Source organism: Xenopus laevis, chromosome 1S, assembly GCF_017654675.1.
Source record: "Xenopus laevis strain J_2021 chromosome 1S, Xenopus_laevis_v10.1, whole genome shotgun sequence".
Lineage (NCBI taxonomy): Eukaryota > Metazoa > Chordata > Amphibia > Anura > Pipidae > Xenopus > Xenopus laevis.
Window position 1 is genome coordinate 134,162,667 of NC_054372.1, and position 17,922 is coordinate 134,180,588.

Below are 17,922 nucleotides of genomic sequence, written 5' to 3' on the forward strand. Positions count from 1 at the left end.
TATTTATTGTGGAAAATAGTTTTCTGTGATAACATCCTTTTTAAAGTTTATTTAAAGGTGAACTACCCCTTTAACAATTTTGTCTATTAAGTGAAGAAAAAATATCTGGATTAACTGTAATGATGTGTAATTTTTGCTCAGCCTATGGACACCAGCATGTATGCATATCATTTTTACAAAGGTATTACACAAGTAGAATTCAGACTGAATGACCCCTCTATGCTTCAATTTTGCAACTTAGATATTGTAGGATGGTGTGAGAATTAGGGGCATATTTATCAAGAATCACATTTGTGTGAAGGTTTTTCTACCTCGAATAAACTTGAATTTCAAATGTTTGTGTATTCATGAAAAAATCAGAATGTCAAAAACTCGTAGGGAAAAACAACAGGGAAAAAAACTCTAATGATTGAGTCCGTGTCCTGAAAAATCTCGAATCGCTTAAATTGATTGCATTTATGTCCTGAAAACTCAAATTGATCGAGTTTTCAGATAAAAACCCTCAAATCAACCAAAACACTTGAGCTTTGCCTAGGAAAACTCCTATTGACTTCTGCATGACCTCGCCAGCTTTTCGATAGCGAATATTTACATTCACATTTCTAGGTTTTTTTGCTTTATAAATACCAGACATTTGAGTTTTTGAAAATAAAACTCGAATGTGTGAGTTTGAGTGCCAAGAAAATTTGAATAGTGGGAAAAAAAATCTAATTTGATTTTTGATAAATCTGTCCCTAAATGTTGAATAAATATAGTAGAACATGAATATATGGTATATTTCTGAACCATATAAAGTTTCTTCCAAACATTCAAGCATACAGGTTACAGTTCCTAATGTTGTTTGCCATATTCCTAAGCAACAGAAATAGATTAGTGTCAACAGAGAAGCAGTGAATGAATATTTCTTTGCCTGGTATTGCTCTGTTCTTTAGTGCGTCTTCAACGTATTTGAGAGATTATAAAGAAATTTTTGTTTAATACCATGCTGTAGCACCAGGGGCCTGTGCTATTTAGTGGAACAGAATAGTTTTATAATAACATGACCTTATACTACAATAGACCCACCCCTCATTATTAACATTTTATAATACAATATTTTCCCTTTAGAGAAATTACATAAGGTGCTTGTGACATCACCAAACGAGCAGATCTTTCCCCGATATGCCACTAAACAGCATATCAGGGGTAATTCGAACGTTCGGCCATATGGCCGAACAATCGAATTACGATGCGCCAAGGGGTTCCGACGGGTCGGTTAAAAATCCAACCTTCCTGATCGATATCGTGGCCAGATATCGATCGGGAAGACCCGTCGGAAGCCCCCATACACGGGCAGATAAGCTGTCAAATCGGTCCAAACGACCGATATCGTCAGCTTTATGGCCACCTTAAGTCAGTGTTCCTTTTTAACAACCATGTCAGCTCGGGGCAACAAAGCACACTGGAGTAATGGATTTCAGGCCATTTCCTTTTCTTGAGAAGAATCTGCACTCCGGTTGGAGGAAGCAGTAATACTTTGTGACTTAAAACCCCTCTCACAACAGCTTAATGAGCGGCCGTGTTGGGTGCACACATGCATATAATAAACAATAAATCTAGCTCATTATGCACATATGTGTGCCCCAACTTAGCCACCATTAGTTCCCGCGATTCGCGAAACCGCGTGAATGTGCGCCGGCATCCACAAAACAGGCGCTGGCATCCAAAAAACGGGCGCCGGCGTCCAAAAAACTTACGCCCGTGTAAAAAATGAGAAACGGAAATTAGGGATCTTTAGAAGCCCACCAGAACAAGCCCATACATGTGAAGTGAAAGACGCATAAGTACAACCATTAGGCAATCTGACCTGTACACAAATACATAACTGCCATACAAACATTGTTTTATAGGATGTATAAAATTCCAGTATGCAGTGCCATATCAGCTTTGCATGGTGTAAAATGCTGCAGTATTTTCAAGCACAGGAACTGCATAACAAGAGCAATCTTTTCTAATAGTTTTTTAATATTATGAATTATACATTATTTGCAAGGTCTTCTAATAAATACACAAAACAAAATTACTGTATTTTTGTAAAAAAAGGTATTTTATTTATACAAATGTTTTTATTTTTCATGGTAGATTGCAAATTCTTGGATACGTGCAAACAATTCCTGACATACCCACCGAAAGTATCAAACTGCTCTTCCTGATATGGGTGCTAATCTATATAGCACTTGCTGTTGCCCTCTCGTCAACTTGTTTTCTCTGTCTCTACTTGAGAGTTTCTTATTAGATGATTGAAGAGGGGCTTTATAATTAATTAGAGGTACACAGATGTAATTATTAAGTTAAAAACAGAAAACTTGCATACCTCCCAACATTTTGGAAATAGAAAGAGGGACAAAAAGTTTTTTTGGCAGGTTATGAAAGTTTGTACACATTTCTGTGGTTTTTATGTGTTATTACAGTTTTTCTAATGAAGGTGAATTGCCCTTTAAGCTGCAAGTCACAGTTTCCCCAAGATACCTGCTTATCTTAAATTGTTACAATAGCTTCTTTGCTCATCTTAAATTGTTACAAAAGTACCAAATTGCACTTGGTGGCTGTTCTGGACTCTTTGCCAAAAGCCAATTAAGTCAGAAACATTGTATCTTTTTTTAGCTGTTCAGTGCAGGAGATCAAAGAGAAAGTCGGGACATGAGTTGTCAAAATCTGAACTGTCCCGCGAAAAACGGGACAGTTGGGAGTTATGGACTTGTGTTCATATATTGTCTTTATACATAGCTTCTGGTCTATATTTCATTATTGGCAAAAGTGTATGCAGGTAAAATCATTATTATTATATGAGTACTTAAGTGGAAACATGAAGTCCACATTGGTAAAATAAGCATCAGGAATGTCCCATTCAATTTTCAACACTTTGGCTGAGATTGCAGTGCAAGCCCCCAGGACACACAAAATGTTCCTCTAGGATATAGCTGCCATCAGCTTTTTTTTACAGAGCATATTAAGGCACTTAGATATCAGCAGAGTGAAGAGATATCAATGTTTTTTTTAGCTTGGCACAATCAGAAATTTTCCTCCTCATCTTCATAATGCTCAGAGGGCTTAAATCTGTAATGTGTAGGCCCGTTGCGCCTGCCCCGATAAAATGCAGGATCACCAGTTGGGGTAGGTCCTGTTCCTGAACCAACATCAGTCTCTGTGAACAGAACATGGAAAAATTCATGGGTATGTTGTCAAATGCAACATACTTAACTATCAATAGTACAACATATCCTTGATGGTTACCCTGCAGCTGTGTACATTTCCACAACATGTCTTTGCCTACTATTGTTACACCAAGGATGAACAGGTTGTATAAATTAAGTTAGATCTCTAACCCAACAAGTTACAACCTGCACCCAACACAATATGTAGTGTGCGGCTATTTTTCTTACCTGTGCCCAGCCCAAACCTGCAAGTTGTCCAGAAGGTGAAAAAAGGGTTAAAGGAGACATATTGTGTAAAAAAACAAGAATGTTCCAGTGCATTATACTCTTTTAAATATAGAAGGAATGTGCTTTAAAAAGTTGTGTTTAGGGTTGATTAATTGAAAATAAATCTGCTCCACTTCATGCTGCCTCCTTTCCCAGGCTGTGCAGAAGCCCACTAAATAGTGACTATCTGTCGGACTTTACAGCAGCCCCTCTGGAATTTGCCATAACCCACAGATTGCCAGTCCTGGCCTGAACTGGTGGCACTCAGATCAGCAGCTAGGCTGACCTGATAGGGAACTGAAGCCTGTCTTTGCTTGTGTGAATGCTGGGCTGTGATTGGCTATCTTATTCCTACTGTGCTTCTGGCAGGGACTGTAAGGACACTCCCACCATCATTGAAACAAAGATGTGGCCATAGCAGATCTAAGAGAAACTCCAATAAAGGAGCCATTTTTAAAGTAATTCATTTTTACCCCAAAGTGAAACCACCTCCATATAGTATTTATTATTGCCTACAAGATTAGGAGGGGGGTTTATTTATTCTATATGTGGGTTGTTTTATTAATATATGCCAGAGTGGTCTATATGCAGCCCTAGTGTAATCTGAACCTGTAGTCCACCCAATTTTGTATTGGTAACTTTTAATTGCGAGCCCTCCCTCACCTCACCAATGTCACACATTTCAGATTGTCCCACTCATGGTTATATAAGACCCCTCTACATTCTTCAGTTTATTGTTTCATCGTTTTACAGGTGGTCAGTTATATATCCTGGTTAGGAATAATGTTACCTTCTGGGATGTCTCTAGTCAATGACCCTATACTTGAGGAGAAACACTTCTAAACTATTACAAATATATGGGATGTTTGTGGAATTCTGCACACCTTTTTGTATTATCTCTCCATATTCTACCACTGTTGGACTGACCTATTTATCAAGCTGTGAAAGGCACATTATTGAAACAGATTGGAAACGTTGTTAAAATGTCAGTAAAAGCTTCCCCAGCAAAATGTGTAGTAGTTGTTAAAATATCTGGTTACAAATAATGATGCTGGTAAATTACAGACGGACCAGAATTTGCCCTATCTATCAGTGGGTTACTTCAGATGTAGTATGGTGTAAAATTATGGTATAATCATTAGGGAGGCATAAAAAACACACTTATTTTGGATTCTACTAAATGGTGAATACTCCACAAAAAAAATTGTCCACATGTCAAACCAAAGCTAACTTTTATACCTTGATTTCAGAAAATTTATAGAGTACAGTTATTGATAGCTTTAAAGGAGAAATAAAATAATTGATTAACCAAGGGTCACCTTTATTGGCTCCACTCCCATCTACCAATCACAGCAATGAAACCTCCCTATACTGCTCTTAAACTGTTGTAAAAATGCACAGCAAGGCTGGTAAACTACAATGACTGACTGCTCAACTGCTGGATCCCACACTCGCTATACATTTATATTAGGGATGCACCGAATCCACTATTTTGGATTTGGCCGAACAAGTATACTACTTGACCGAACCTAATCAGAATCCTAATTTGCATATGCGGGAAGGGAAAAACATTTTTTACTTCCTTGTTTTGTGCCAAAAAGTCACACGATTTCCCTCTCCTCCCCTAATTTGCATATGCAAATTCGGATTCAGTTCGGCTGGGCAGAAGGATTTTGCTGAAAAAGGCCAAATCCTGGCCGAATCCAGAACCGAATCCTGGATTCAGTGCATCCCTAATTTTTATATATATCCACACTCACTATATATTTATATATATATCCCCACAGTGGAAAAAGGTATCAGATTCGGTACAGACTGACATGTGCCTCACACTATGTTATCTTCTGTATATTGTGCCCTTGTGGCCTTTATTACGTGGGAAAATGTGTGACTTTGTTTCGTATGCTGATGAACAACCATAGATCTGAAATACGTGCTGCTTTATCTACGGGAAAAGCCGATACTCCCTTGGCTAGACATTTCTTATTGTGCAAACATCCTCTGCTGACCCTACGTGCAATTTTGATTGACATACCCCCCACGTAGAGGGGGTGATAGATTTAAACTTTTTTTGCAAAGGGAAGCGAGATGGATGCAAACTCTGGATACTATTGCCCCTAAAAGTCTTAATGAAATGTACTCTCTCTCTAGCTACTTATAATGGAGTGGTACTGATAATTTTGACCACAAAAGGAAAAATCACTTTGGAGTATAAATTGCCCATAGGGTTCTATGTGAGATACGTGGATTTAAAACATAAATGAACTGACTAAACATAATTGCAGTATCCAAGGCTTAAGGCCACATATAAATTGATTGACTCTGATGAACTATGTTTTTTTCTAAAAGGTAGTTGTCATCATTTTAGTTTCCAAATTTCTTCGCATGATGTTTTTAGATATTTTATGGTTTTAACACTATTTGCACATTTTCTACACTTTATAGTGAGCGTTGGCTCTATATTAAGGTTAAAAAGTACCACTATGGATTCCTGGCACATTTTTGAGATTGAAATATGTAGGGGCAAATTTACTAAAGGGCAAAGTGGCTAATGCTGCCGAAAATTCGCCAGCGTGACATCATTTCGGCACTTTGTCGATTTACTTACGGGCGCTAGCGTAATTACGCTAGTGAAGGAGATAGACTCTGGTGCAACTTCGCACTCTAACGCCAGGCAAATTTTCACTCTGGCGAAAGAGCGTTACTACACAAATTCACTAAGTTTTTGATTTTACTGACCATTACCTCTATCGCCAGACTTGCCTTCGCCCCCTTAGACCTGGCGAAGAACAATGGATTAGATAGGAGTTTGTCAAAAAAAAGTCCCAAAAAAAAAAACGCTAGCATCCTTTTTACTGGGTGATAGGCTGAAAAAGAGCGATTTTTTTTTGGGGTACCCTCCTTCCCTCTACATTTGATAACATATGGCACCTAAACTATACTGTGGGCACATGTGTAGGGCATTATAACAACTGTATATAATTTTATTAAGGTTCCCTGGCCTTATGTAGTGTAATGTATTTGCTGCAACATATACGGCCATTGTACTTTAACTGCACGCCGTATGCAAATTAGCCAACGCTTGCGTAACTTCGAACTGGTGATCTTATTTTCGCTAGCGCAACTTCGCAAGCATTCGGTAACTTGTGCTCAACTTCGGATCTTCATGAATTAGGGTTGTCCAGGCAAATTTACGCCTGACGAAGTGTTGCGATGTGCGCAAATCGAGCGCTGGCGAATTTTCACAGTTAGTTAATTTACCCATAGACTTACATAGCCCTAAGAATCACATTGAACTTAAGAATGGGTATTATGTGATGTCCTGACCTTGGGGGATGGGGCATACTTGTTGTTATTTATATGACCATATAAAGCTTTCTATTTATATTTTTTATGTATGCGAGGCACTGATTACACCAGCCTATTGGGTTAATTTAATGTTTACATGATTTTCTAGTAGACTTAAGGTATAAGATCCAAATTACAGAAAGATCCGTTATCCGTAAAACCCCAGATCCCGTTGCAATGGATTGTTTCTGTGATCATGATGTATGGTGTTAATGCTTGCATAATAACAAAAAATATGGTATTTGCATAAATGCATAAATATGGCATAAATAATTTTTTTAATACATGCCCAAAGCATGCAATTCAATCTACATACACAAGTACACGTGCACACATGCAACAAGAATACAAAAGCAGCATGCACACAATCTGTGGATATCACAAAAGTCTGTAAGTGTAACCTGTTCTACTAGCCCAGGATTTATAATCAGGTATATGGAATGCTCGATTATTAAAAGCTATCATTTGCTTTAATTGGACAAAGTTAATTACATTATTCTTACATGGATAACAGAACAATTATCCTGGGAGTTTATAAAGCATTTAGTTATATATCTTATGTTTAAAGCCATTTTCAATGTGCCCCTCAGCTTGAAATGACTATAGAGGCATATTGGGAACAAGTTACCTTTACAGCCATGTTAATATCAGGTGCATAAATGGTTGAAAATATATAAAGTGCCATTGGACTGATAAAAGAAGTTCAAGACTGTGGTTACCTGGCCACATAATGTGCTCAAGCAGAGTGACCCTTCTAACCAGCAGCTCCAGCTGTTCTTGTAGCTGGATGAAGGAGGCTAGGCTGACCACCTGCCAGACCAAAAATAGAAGAGTGGGATAATGGTCCAGCAAGATGAGTGGGGAGGCTGATATCAAAAATGTAGGATAAGGGTAAAGGGTAGGAATAAAAGCTATTCATCAGAGAAATCACATAAAAAAGACAAGTAAAATTAAATAGGGATGGATGGAAAACAAAATTAAAAAAAGAAGAAAAAGGATACTTGGTGCTTTATATTTCTATGTTAATAAAATTGTATAATCTAATTTTGATAAACAGAATTTAAATTCAGTTTAATCAAGTATATTGAATAAACCATTCCATCAGATTGTACTGCACAGTGTCTCATACACGCTTACATAGCTACATACTGTAGTTACATGAATATAGTTACATAGGTCAAGTTGGGTTAAAAAAGACCAACATCCATCAAGTTCAGCCCCTCCAAATGAAACACAGCTCACACATTCACTGAAACTATATATACCAATATCTATATTATTTGTAGATTTTAGTATCACAATAGCCTTGGATATTATGCTTTTCATCCAAGCCACTCTTAAAAGAATTGTTCAGTATAAAAATAAAAACTGGCTAAATAGATAGACTGTGCAAAATAAAACATGTTTCTAATATAGTTAGTTAGGCAAAAATGTAATGTATAAAGGCTGGAGTGACTGGATGTGTAACATAATAGCCAGAACTCTACTTCCTGCTTTTCAGCTGTCTTGGTTTAAACTGACTGGTTACCCTGGTCACCAGGCAGTAACCAATCAGAGACTTGAGGGGGCCACATGGGTCATATCTGTTGCTTTTGAATCTGAGCTGAATGCTGAGGATCAATTGCAAACTCACTAAACAGAAATGTACCATGTAGCCCCCCTTCAAGTCGCTGACTAGCTCAGTTATATAGCTGAAAAGCAGGAAGTAGTGTTCTAGCTATTATGCTAGACATCCAGTCACTCCAGTCTTTATACATTACATTTTTGGCTAACTAACTATATGAGAAACATTTTTTATTTTGCACAGTCTATCTATTTATACAGTTTTTATTTTCACACTGAACTGTTCCTTTAAAGGCATTAACAGAACCAGCCATCACATCACCCGGCAGTGCATTCCACAACCTCACTGTCCTCACTGTGAAGAACCACCTACACTACTGCAAATAAAAGTTATTTTCTTCTATTCTAAAGGGGTGGCCTCTGGTACGGTGATCCTTTTATGGGTAAAAAGGTCCCCTGTCTATAATGTCCTCTAATGTACTTATAAAGAATAATCATGTCCCCTTGCAAGCATCTTCATTCTCCAGAGAAAACAACCCCAAAACTTGATCTACCCTCATAATATAAATCTTCCATCCCCTTAAAGGAGAACTAAAGCTTAACTGAAGAAGTAGGCTAGAAAGATTATGCGTTATGTTTCCTCTGTATCAGCCCAAGGCAACCACAGTCCTTTAGCAGTAAAGATCTGTGTCTCCAAAGATGACCCCAGTAGCTCCATATCTTCTTTTCTGCAGATTCACTGCACATGCCCAGTTACTCCACATAGGGACTGACTATATATATATACTGTATATATAATTACTACATGGCAGCACAGGAACCAGTGCAACTAACATCAAAATTTAATCAGCCTTGTAGCATCATCTTATATTACAGACAAACCTTATTTTCTGCTTGTCAATTTGCGATGACCCTCTAAGCTAAACTTCTCATCAGCTGGCCAAAGCCCACTGAGCATTTGAGTTCCAAGGTGGTGATAGGGTTGCCACCCGGCCGGTATTTTACCGGCCTAGCTGGTAAAACACCTGCCGGGGCCGGTATTCCAAATTTACCTGCAATGTAGCTGCTGGTAATTTGTAATACCATTTACAAAACCCCTGCCCGCCGATGAAAACTTACATTTTCGTCGGCTTCCGGCGGTGGCCCCGCCCCTTTTAAGGACCAAGTACAGAGCCCTGCAGTACTCCACTAACAACACTGGTCCATTAGAAAATGTTCCATTTACCACCACTCTTCTCTATCCAGGTACAAATACTATGTTCCAGGCCAGCATTCTTAATTTAACCATTAACCTTCTGTGTGGCACTGTATCAAAAGCTTTAGCAAAGTCCAAGAAGATTACATCCACTGCCATTGCAGAGTTGAGGTTCCTGCTCACTTCCTCATAAAAGGCAATTCGATTTGTTTGTCAAGATTAGTTACTGATAAAACCAGGCTGGCACAAACTCATAGGGGCACATTTATCAAAGAAGAGGGGATCTCCATAGTCTGCCAGAGTGAAATTCCACCACTCTCCATTCATTTCTACGGCATTTTGAAAGGAATATTTATCAAAGGGTAAACTTTTACCCATTGATAAACACTCTTTTAAAAATCCCATTGAAATGCTCGTCAGTTAACTACAGAGACAGAGACGCTATTCTCAGAGCAGCTCGCCAAAAAGGAGACATACAATACAACAACGCCCGTATCTCCTTCTATCCTGATTTCTCTATCGCAGTGCAAAAACAAAGAGCTACTTTTCAAGGAGTCAAGAGACGCCTGCGGGAGGCGCAGATCCAATATAATATGCTCTTCCCCCGCTAAACTAAAGGTCCTAGATAGCGGTTGGTCACATATTTTCGCAACACCATCAGAAGCCGACAGCTGGTTGGATGCAAGGGGCCCACGGAGACAGGCCCCCGACAACAGTCCGAGAAGAGACTAAAAAGGCAATTTTGAGTCTTACTGCAGACCAGCCACCGACATAATCCCATGCTCCCAAATGAATACTGAAGACTCGACTGCGCTAGATGTCTAATACCAAGTTGGGGGGGGGGGAGATTTCTCTCTCCCAGTCCAACACACAGTTATACTGTTTCCATTTAGTTGGACGACCAACTGAAATGCTCGTCAGTGGTGCACTGCAGAGTTGCACTACATGGGAGAAAGTGCTAACTATACAATGCTCAAAAAAGTGCATCGCAAAACTCTCCAGTATTTGGCTTACTACCCAATTTTCCCTCCTATAATCCCTGTGGTCTAAACACTGGTGAGTCCTGGTGTTCCTCTTTTGTTTATTTTTGAGATCAATAGAAGAGGTTAAGGTTTAGAAGGAATTAAAAAACACACAAAACTCAAAACTGTACTGAGCTGTACTGGAGAGGGGGTTGAAAAAGAACGGCTTAGAGAATACTATTATTATGACCCCTCTAGACAAGAAAACGGTTACTTGTGAGTTTATGTAAACTAGAACTTCAGCCACAGAACATGACGTGATTGTTGATTTTGATGCCAAACACAGAAGCCGGCTCAAAAGTTTTAAGATTAAAATGGATTATGTATTTAGTTAATGATAGTGTTATAATTTTGTTTTTAGTGTTAATAGTGTAATGATAGAGTCTTAGGGGCCGATTCACTAAGGGTCGAATTTCGAAGTTAAAAATACTTCGAAATTCGACCCTCGGATTGAAATCCTTCGACTTCGAATATCGAAGTCGAAGGATTTAGCGCTAATCCTGCGATCGATCGATCGAAGGATTTTCCGTTCGATCGAACGATTAAATCCTTCGAATCGAACGATTCGAAGGATTTTAATCCAACGATCGAAGGAAAATCCTTCGATCAAAAAATCACAGGCAAGCCTATGGGGACCTTCCCCATAGGCTAACATTGACTTCGGTAGCTTTTAGCTGCCGAAGTAGGGGGTCGAAGTTTTTTTTAAAGGGGAAGTACTTCGACTATCGAATGGTCGAATAGTCGAACGATTTTTCGTTCGATTCGTTCGATTTCGTTCGAATTCGAACGAATTTAACCAATTCGATGGTCGAAGTACCCAAAAAATACTTCGAAATTCGAAATATTTTTCATTCGAATCCTTCACTCGAGCTTAGTGAATCAGCCCCTTAGTGCTAGAGAGCTGGTTTAGATCTGTAGCCAAGCTGCAATTACATAAGTGACTCTAGTGATAAATGTGAATGTCCACATGCTTAATACAAGATTTATTTTACAAAATGTACTATGGATAATCTGAAGAATATATATATATATATATATATATATATATATATATATATATATATATATATATATATATATATATATATATATACTTTGCTGTTTTTAAATGACATCCATGTTTTTTTTCTATACAATTTATATTATGTTTCTAGCCTTTGCCCAGCATATCCTTAAACACTTTACAGAGTTTGGTCCTAATTCACACCAGTCCTTGGCACAGAGGAACGTACAATCAAAGGTCCAAATGTTTAGTACTGGCCACAGCCATACAGCAAAAAAGAATATCCCACCCACATTCCAGCACAGAGCATTACAAATCAAGATAGGGGCAAGATCTTTTGATTACCCATGGATAAGCCTATGATCTAGCTATTATGTGACACATGGTACCCTTGAACTACCGCTGTTGCAAGTGAAATCACAATAGCGTTTCTATGACATATTCATATGTAGCATACTATCTAGTACAGTGATATGAAAGTCTAGTCTTTAAACATAATTTAAGACATTTACATATTTGGAGATTAAATATTTTTTTAACTCTGATCTGTCATGTATATGTATTTAGTCTGAAAAAGCATTATCTGCACATTTGCTGTTACATCATCTCAAATAGTAGTTGATAAAATTCACTGTGCTAAATCACACCACTGCAAGTTTACTAGTAGCAGCCAATAAGCAATTCTGTCCCCGTGGCACTCTATTTATGATACTTACCATGAATTCCAATCATTGTCTCCAATATTAAAACTCTCTCTGCTAAAATCTTCAGAGCCTCTCTGATCTGCAGCATCCTTTCCCCCTGTGTAGGCAAGAGACAGACACAGCTGTGAAGGATTAACCCCCACCCTCCCACATTTAACCCTTTTAGAGTTAAAATAATTTGAAATTGCAGCCACAGTGCTTTATTTCTAATAGTTAACTGGTCATAACGTTATACATCATGCAATGTCATATCAAGCCTAATGGAGAAAAAGGAGCATTCACATTACCTTGCAGTATTGTTATTAACATTCAAAGGGTTAATAATTGAAAACCATTCAGGATTTGGAAACGGCTCCTATAGCAATGCCTCATTGACGGCACCAATTTGAAAGTTATATTTAAACATTAAAGGGATTCTGTCATGATTTTTATGATGTTGTTTTTATTTCTAAATTTAAACTGTTTACACTGCAAATAATTTACTCTACCATACAGGCCTGGATTTCTTTTTGGGCCGCCCCTAGGCCAGAGGTTCAGATACCCACCCCCCTCCCATCACAAGCGATCCCTCCCCCCGCAAGCACTTCCTCCTTCTCCTAACACATTCGCACGCATGCGCACATCGCCAGATTGCTCACCTACATGCGCCAAAGTTCTCAACTATGCGGTCTGAGACCAGCTGCGCGCACGCGTAGTTTTACTGTTCTTCTGCTTCCAGCTCTGCTTGTGGTGAGGCAAATCGATGCGGCTGGGCGGCACGTAGCCTCTAAAAATGTGCCGCCCTAGGCCCGGGCCTTTGTGCCGAGGCCACAAAGGCCCGGGCCTAGGGCCTGCTACCATATAAAATTTCTTTCCTGAACCAGCAATTGTTTTTTTTAGTTGTAATATTGGTGTGTAGGCAGACATCTGAGGTAATTTTGCCTGGTCATGTGCTTTTAGAAATAGCCAGCACTTCAGGATGGAACTGCTTTCTGACAGGCTATTGTTTCTCCTACTCAATGTAACTGAATGTGTCTCAGTGGGACCTCGGTTTTACTATTGAGTGCTGTTCTTAGATCTACCAGACAGCTGTTATCTTGTGTTAGGGAGCTGCTATCTGGTTACCTTTCCATTGTTCTGTTGTTAGGCTGCTGAGGGGGAAAGGAAGGGGGTGATATTACTCTAACATGCAGTACAGCAGTAAAGAGTGAATGAAGTTTATTAGAGCACAAGTCATATGACTGGGGGCAGCTGGGAAACTGACAATATGTCTAGTGCCACGTCAGATTTCAAAATTAAATATAAAAAAATCAGTTTGCTCTTCTTTTGAGAAAAGGATTTCTGTGCAGAAGTCTGCTGGAGCAGCACTATTACTGATGTGTTTTTGAAAAAAACATTTTCTCCCATGATAGTACCCCTTTAAATGACCTTTTAATAAGGATGGATGCATTTAGCACTCAGACCGGTATAGCATTTCTAGCAGCAAGATATGAGTCCAGAGTAGGCAAGCTGTGCCATCTGCATTGGGTAACAACTGTGGGGTATATTTATCAAAGAGTGAAGTTAATAGTGAAGTTCCGCCACTAGAGTGAAATTCCGCCACTCTGCATGAATTTCTATGGGATTTTTATAGGCGTATTTATCAAAGGGGTTACTTTCACCCATTGATAACTACGCCTTTCAAAATCCCATAGAAATGAATGGAGAGCTGCGGAATTTCACTCTAGTGGCGGAACTTCACTCTTTGATAAATGTACCACTGTGACTCTTAGTCAACAATGTATGGGGCCCTGCAGCACAATAGCATGTTTTAAGTGACTTTTAATAAGATGCTATTGCCTGTGCAGCAGTAGGTGAAAGGGATAACTGGGCCAGTATGTCCTAGGTGCTGAAAACCAGCAACTGTGAACACATTTCAGTTTATAATTGTCATTTCTGACTGGCCCTCTAAGGGACTTTTATGGCTTTACATCTGGCCAAGGCACATTCCAAGTCCCCAAGCATGTAGGTTTCTTAACAGCAGCTACATAGCAGCTTTTTTATATAAACTATAGTAGTGTTCCTGAAGCAAGCCCACCAGTTTCATCAGTGCAGGGCAACAGTACATATTGACATTCCTTTTAACACTTTTATTTTTTGGTGCTGCCGTTCCTTTAATTTTATGTTAACATCCTTTTTAAGGTACTGTGTGGAAATACACACATTTAAATAAACACCAGTTGTTTAAGACGTGGATGCATACATTTATAAGGAGTATCTGATTCTGGTATCTCTTACGAATATCATAAATGCATCACTCTTTATAATCTGGCCTATGGTATAATTAATGCCCATGGTATTTTAAAGCAGTGAACTTTGGGCATGATACTAACCTATGATAGGATGAAAACATGTTTTTGTGTGTGTGTCTAGGGGGGAGGGGGCAGGGGTATATTGATAACTCCCACAGATTCTGTAAAATGAATTTAAAATGTTAATATGTATGAAAATAAAATATTAGCAGGTTATCAGAAAATGTTAAGCACTATAAAGTAAAAATGTATATTTGCATTTTCTTAGCATTCTCTCTATAGAAATTATATCCTGCACTGGTATCTATGTCCCTCCAGTAGTGCCAGGCTAATGTCGCTCACAAATTGCAGTAAATGTGATATTTTTAAACAACAGTTCAAGGGGATTTTATTGCCTGTAGCACAGGGTCCTATTGCTGGGTCAGGAAATTGAAAAGTCAAGAGTTTATAACTCTCTGTCAGTGAGCTGCAGGGTAAGCTGGTATTGCATTGTATTTATAATCAATAAAATAAACTGTACTTTAAAAAATGTAATTAAAGATGAAATGGTGCAATAGCATGCCAATCATGCGTTAATTAGATGCATATTTTAAACTATAAAAAGGAAGAAACGTACGCCAGTAGGGGGAAATGATTAAAAGCAGACTGGGAATAGACAGAAAAAGTCAAGTGCATATTATATTGCAGGATTTTCAGGATGATAAGAGAGAGTGATTTTCAGGTTGATAAGAGAGAGTGAGACCAGAAATCCCCACAGCTGTATCAGTCCTTTTCCCAAAGAGCTGTTACCACTACATTTATCTAACGTAACCCCCAAACCAGATCTTACATAACACCCCCACAGAAGGCAATAAGTACAAGCTGGTTTCTATAAAATACTAAGCTACATTTCCTGAGTTCTAATTCACATGTACTGTGTGTTAAAAAGAGTAACAATAGAAAATATGTGAGAAAACACTGAGGGATACCACAAAGGGAAGGGATAAAGTTTAGATAAATTAGATGTACAGAAACCAGATAAAAGGTTTGATATGAATATGGGTCATATGAAATGAAAGCCTCATTACATGAACATTATATATTGTCAGTTTACAGTGCAGCAACATATCTAAGGGTCGATATTTGAGTGGGATGTGTGCTGGGGAATGCTTACCGGCTCGCCTTTCTCTCCAGGTTCCCCTTTTTGTCCTGGGGTTCCCTAACCGATAAAAAAAAATCACAGACAAACCAATTAGTATCCAGAGAACAAAAGGACAAAACTAGTATTTTGCATATATAAATATAAACACCAAGGGCACTAGCAAACGTTAATTTAAAAGTAACAATACCTGATTCATAAATGAACTGCCATTCATCTCCCCTTGAATAAACAGCAAGAATGCACAACATTCTAATGCTGCTTGATTGCATAGGCATCTACGTGTTCATAGAATATGAGCAAGGGTACACTCCTTATGGCTTTCCCTTTTAAATAGGATCATCAATCAGAATATAGGCAGAAAGCTAAAATTAAGAAATGGTTGCACTTACAGGTTCCCCCTTTGTTCCAGGGTCACCAGGCATTCCAGACAGACCCTGAATTGCAGAAAATATTATATCAGATTAAAATGTACATTATAATATATAGGCTGTGTATTCATGGTGAACTGTTACTCACACTGTCTCCTTTCTCTCCTTTAGGGCCAGTTTGTCCCTGGGAGCCGGTTAAACCCTATGCATGTTGTAAAAAAAAAAAACAACAAAGTGTAAACACTTTAATATAAAATTCTTCCTTCAAATGATGATGGGTTTGCAGATAAGGGATCCCATGCTTATGATGCTTTTTCTTTGCAAATTGTTGTGAAGAGTTAGTTATACGATTTAAAAAAAAAGTCACATTTATGATTGCACGTGCAATGAGCAAAGTGCAGAAACAATGCAAATAGATGTTTAACCTTAAAGGGATTTTGTCATGGGAAAACATGTTTTTACAAAATGCATCAGTTAATAGCACTCGACCAGCAGAATCCTGCAATGAAATTCCTTTTTTTAAAAGAGCAAACATTTTATATTTGATTTTGAAATTTGACATGGGGCTAGAAATGTTCTTAGTTTCCCAGGTGTCCTCAGCCATGTGACTTGTGCTCTGATAAACTTCAGTCACTCTTTACTGGTTGAATTGATGTCACCACTCTCACCCCCAGCAGGCTATCAACATAATAATGGGAAGGTAAGAAGATAACAGCTTCTTTCTGACACCTCCACTGCTAAAATGATCCCATGCCCCACCTAGTGGCATACATGAGAACAGCACTTAATAGTAAAACATCCAAGTCTGGCCATGACTCCTCTAGTTACATTGAGAAAGAGAAACAATAGCTAAGATGTGCAATGCTGGCTCTTTCTGAAGCTCAGGATCAGGCACAATTACCTACTTACACACCAATGGCTGCCTACACACTATTATTACAATGGAAAAAAAAATACATTATTGGTTCAAGAATAACATTTTAAATGGTAGAATGAAATATTTGCAATGTACACCATTAATGAATATAATTTTTTCATGCTACAACTGTGGTTAACTTTGCAAAACCACAATGTCATTAAGTAGCGGTAAATGAGCAAAAATATTGGCAAAATATGACATAATTAATAACAATTTATAATTTTATAATAGTCAGTATATTATTGATACACAGATCCAAGACACGACACATACATTCTGGCCTCTTAGTCCTGGGGGCCCAATTTGCCCTTGGGGTCCTGGTGGCCCTGAAATAAAAGTGGAAGGAAAGGTGAAGGTTCATTAGACAAGATTGGCCTTGAAATGCAGTATAGCAATGCTCTCAAAGTTAATTTACCAGCTGGTCCTGGAGGGCCTTTGGGTCCCTGAATACTGTGTCCTGAGTTTTCTGTAAATCTGTTTGACTGAAATAAGTCTGGAAAAAAAAAGTGACTTGTTAGAGGGGCAACTGGTTGCAGTGTATTGACTCTATGGGATATGACACATGGGTCTTACTTAAGCCAGCATAGAAGTGTCTCAAACCATTTGCTTGAATGGGAAATGCATAGCAGAGCTGGTACTGGCACTCCGCATCCTCAGGCTAAAACCATGCCAATAACAGTGCTGCCACTTATTTACATTCAAATTAATGGGACACATTTGGGTGATTCACAACTTCTCTACAGAGAGCTCCCTGCAGAGAAAGTGCCATCTTCCTAGGAATGAAATAACAGCACATTTCACATATAAAATGAATTCATTACTAGATATATGAAACCTTCCCATGTAGCAACATATAAAGTACCTTAAAAGGGGTGTCAAGTGAATATCCAGTGATATAAGCTGTATTGAAATCCATGCAGATCTGCCT

At 38.5% G+C, this 17,922-nt stretch overlaps 1 protein-coding gene across 5 annotated transcripts in view; it reads right to left on the reverse strand.

The window, feature by feature from the left end:
• Nucleotides 1-2,063: 2,063 nt before the first annotated feature.
• Nucleotides 2,064-17,922, reverse strand: part of emid1.S (EMI domain containing 1 S homeolog) — a 35,506-nt gene continuing 19,647 nt past the window's right edge. The window contains exons 9-16 of one of the 5 annotated variants that reach the window (XM_018238482.2): nucleotides 17,410-17,487; nucleotides 17,268-17,320; nucleotides 16,224-16,277; nucleotides 16,097-16,141; nucleotides 15,720-15,764; nucleotides 12,309-12,393; nucleotides 7,529-7,619; nucleotides 3,068-3,184 (exon numbers count right to left, since the gene is read on the reverse strand). In XM_018238482.2, coding sequence (XP_018093971.1) covers nucleotides 7,564-7,619; nucleotides 12,309-12,393; nucleotides 15,720-15,764; nucleotides 16,097-16,141; nucleotides 16,224-16,277; nucleotides 17,268-17,320; nucleotides 17,410-17,487 — 416 coding nt within the window. In that variant the 3' untranslated portion in view covers nucleotides 3,068-3,184; nucleotides 7,529-7,563. 5 annotated transcript variants of the gene reach the window in all.